The 3598-nt window shown below is 56.1% G+C and overlaps 1 protein-coding gene across 1 annotated transcript; it reads right to left on the bottom strand.

Moving 5' to 3' along the window:
• Positions 1-2393: 2393 nt before the first annotated feature.
• On the bottom strand, positions 2394-3312 carry LOC105481606 (oxytocin/neurophysin I prepropeptide). The gene is made up of 3 exons (XM_011741312.3): positions 3143-3312; positions 2634-2835; positions 2394-2549 (listed from the first exon to the last, which is right to left on the bottom strand). Exons 1-3 carry the CDS (start codon positions 3260-3262, stop codon positions 2494-2496), a joined length of 378 nt encoding a protein of 125 aa, XP_011739614.1. The 5' UTR covers positions 3263-3312; the 3' UTR covers positions 2394-2493.
• Positions 3313-3598: the final 286 nt, after the last annotated feature.

The raw sequence follows: 3598 nt of genomic DNA, 5'->3' as shown, positions 1-3598 counted from the left end.
GGGATAAATGTGGGAAAGGAAAATTAATAAATTTCAAATCACAAAACCCCAGAATCACTAAGTCAAAGGGAAAAGTCAAACTGGGAACTGAGTCAGGCAAAGCTGCCTCCTATTTTATTCCTAAATAAGAAACTACAAAGAGCTACATACTTCCTTCACAATTTACCTACAGGGAAATTGCTTGTGAGCCTCATTTCACCCTGGCAATGTAAATTGATAGCTTATCTTCACAGGTGCAGGACAAAGGCCAGAACTCTTAAGTCATCCCTCTGCTCACCTGAGACAAATGCATACCTGATTTCTCCTTCTGCTGAATTGTTTATGTAAAAATGCAGATTCACTGAGCCAGACTAAGGCATAAGGGACTATTTCTCTACCCCACTCTCACATGTAAATTGTGTATTCAGTGAAAGGCTGAACAAAGATTCAAAAGAAGGCAACCTTTTGTCTCTTATTTCCCTAAGACCTGGCAGCCCCACAACTCCCCTTTGAGTTGTCCTGCCTTTCCAGAACAAACCACTGTTCATCTCGCATGTATTAATCAATGTCTTATGTCTCCCTAAAATGTATAGAACCAGGCCAGGCGCAGTGGCTCATGCCTGTAATCCCAGCACTTTAGGAGGCTGAAGCAGGTGGATCATGAGGTCAGGAGTTCCAGACCAGCCTGACCACCATGATGAAACCCTGTCTCTACTAAAAATGTCAAAATTAACTGGATGTGGTGGTGCGCACCTGTAATCCCAGCTATTCAGGAGGCTAAGGCAGGAGAATTGATTGAACCCGGGAGTCGGAGGTTGCAGTAAGCCGAGATCACGCTATTGCACTCCAGCCTGGGCGACAGAGCCAGAGAGCAAGACTCCATCTCAAAAAAACAAAACAAAACAAAAACAAAAACCAGAACAACAACAAAAACATCAGGCTGTACCCTGACTGCCTTGGACACATGTCCTCAGGGAACCTCCTGAGGTGTGTGAGGTGTGTTCTTAATCAACTTTCTTTTTTTTTTTTAAATGGAGTTTTGCTCTTTTGCCCAGTCTGGATCTCAGTTCACTACAACCTCTGCCCCCGTGGGTTCAAACGATTTTCCTGCCTCAGCCTCCCAAGTAGCTGGGATTATAGGCGCCTGCCACCACCCCTGGCTAATTTTTGTATTTTCAGTAGAGTCGGGGTTTCGCCATGTTGACCAGGCTGGTCTTGAACTCCTGACCTAAGGTCATTAACCTGCCTAGGCCTCCCAAAGTGCTAGGATTACAGACATGAGCCACTGTGCCTCTCCCTTAATCAGCTTTCTAAAATGATTGAAACTTTGGCTGGGCACGGTGGCTCACACTTATCAACCCAGCACTTTGGGAGGCAGAGGTGGGTGGATCACCTGACCTCAGGAGTTTAAGACCAGCCTGGCCTACATGGTGAAACCCTATCTCTACTAAAAACACAAAAATTAGCGGCACGTGGTGGTGGGCGCCTGTAGTCCCAGCCACTCAGGAGGCTGAGGCAGGAGAATCGCTTGAACCTGGGAGGCAGAGCTTGCAGTGAGGCGAGATTGCACCATTGTACTCCAGCCTGGGCAACAAGAGCGAAACTCCATCTCAAAAAAAAAAAAAAAAAAACATTAAGTTGATTAAGACCTGTCTCAGATACTTTTGCTTCACTGATAGGAGATAGAGTTTAAGAGATTTTCTTTGTTCATGTCATTTCTGTGGCCCTGGACTCTCAAGATCCGCTGTCCGCTTGTGAGGTCCCCAGCCCTGACATGTTTTATCGCACAGGCAGGAGTAGGGCTGCCAGGTCAGACCCAGCCCTGGGGACACCAGGGAGAGTCATGCAGGCATTCAAGCCCAGTCCCCGCAGCTTGGGCTCCTCTTCTGAGCATGCCAGTGGCCTCCTGGGGTCAGCTCCTAGGAAACATGGTGGCCCTTCAGCTGCTCCCCAGGACCCCCTCTCCCCAGGCCCGCTCTGCTCCCTCAACTTCTAAGTGTGGCTCAAGCCTCCTTTCAGGGGTCAGGAAGCCATTCAGTGTGCACTGACCACTTCCCGTCGTCATCCCGCTCAGACCCTTGTCTGTATTTGCTCCCTCATCCTCGTCTTTTTCGATTTTGAAAGATCCCCTGAAGTGCAGCCTGCTGTAGGCCTCAGCCCAGGCTGGGAGCGGGGAGCTGGGACTGTTCCCACGTCCTCAGAGCCTTTGTGCCCCTCCCTCTTCCAGCCCCTCCAGGATGGTGGCAGCCAGAACACCACCCGCTCTGTCCCCTCGGGCAGCCGGGACACGTCTTCCTTGGCCAGCTCTGAATTTCTGCTCTGAGTGCAACAAGCCACAGGTCCAACGGGCGCGATCTTACAGTCACGCAATGCCCCCTCCCCGTCCCATTTCTGGCACTTAGACACGAGTCGAGTTGGAGGAGAAAAATCTGCTTTATTTTATTTTCACCATTTCTGGGGTGGCTATGCAGGAAGCGAGTGGCGCGCTTCGAAGGTGTTCGGAGCCATCAGGTTTCAGTGCTGGGAGAAGGTAGCTTCCATATCGCAGGCAGGGTCGGCGTGGCAGCCGTCTGGAGGGAGAGGTGGAGTCAGGAGACCCCCGGCCGCGTCCCCGCCCGCCTCCCCCTGGCCCCAGCGCGCCTCGCCCTGCTCACCCGGGCTACAGCAGAGGCCGAAGACGGCGCAGCGGCCGCCGCTCCCGCACGCCTTCTGGCCCGACTGGCAGGGCGACGGCAGGTAGTTCTCCTCCTGGCAGCGCAGCGCCTCGGCCGTGCCCACGAAGCAGCCCAGCTCTTCCGCGCAGCAGATATTGGGCCCAAAGCAACGGCCTTTGCCCCCGGGGCCGCAGGGGAGGCACTGCGGGGACGGGCGGGGTGAGCGGGAGGAGCAGGAGCCAGGGTGGTGGTGGGGACTCGGAGGACCCTGCGAGGTCGGGCGGGGTGCGCGGGGCGAGGATGCTGGGGTCCGGGGCTCGGAGTTCGGGCGGAACAGCGGGGCTGCAGGCGCGCTGGGTCGCCCTCTGGGCCTCGACCGCGGTCAAGGGCGGAGCGTCAACATCCACTCAGCTCCTGGGGTTCTCAGGCGAGGCCGGAGCGGGGCGCGCCCCTGTGGCAGCGGGTCCCTCCCGCCCCGGAGCGCCGCGGGACCAGGGCTGGGGACTTACCTTGCGCACGTCGAGGTCCGGCGCGGCCCTCTTGCCTCCCAGGGGGCAGTTCTGGATGTAGCAGGCGGAGGTCAGCGCCAGAAGGCCGAGGAGACAGCAGGCGAGGCTGGGGCCGGCCATGGTGCGGGTGAGCTGGGTCCAGGGTCGGTGACTGGTGGCGGGCTCTCCGGCCTGGCCTTTTTATGCTTGGGCATTGCGTCGGTGGAGCTCTGTTTAAGAGGTTGGTAGTATGACTGGTCACAGAGGGCCGCCGTGGGTCAGGCTGAGTGTGTACGGGCTTGCCTCTTCATTAGCAGGGCCTGGGCCCGGGTCAAGGTCACCGCGTTGGCTAATGGTCTGGGCACAGAAGGTGAGGTGCCTTGCGGAAGGGAGCAGGCCGGGTGGCCTGGGCCACTAGGGTGGGACAGGGAGAATTTGAGGTGGGGTGTAGCCCAGCCAAGGACTTTATCCAGCCTC

This window comes from Macaca nemestrina, chromosome 15 (genome assembly GCF_043159975.1).
Source record: "Macaca nemestrina isolate mMacNem1 chromosome 15, mMacNem.hap1, whole genome shotgun sequence".
Classification (NCBI taxonomy): Eukaryota; Metazoa; Chordata; class Mammalia; order Primates; family Cercopithecidae; genus Macaca; species Macaca nemestrina.
Note: the sequence above shows the minus strand (reverse complement) of the source record. Positions and strands in the feature narration are given on the sequence as shown.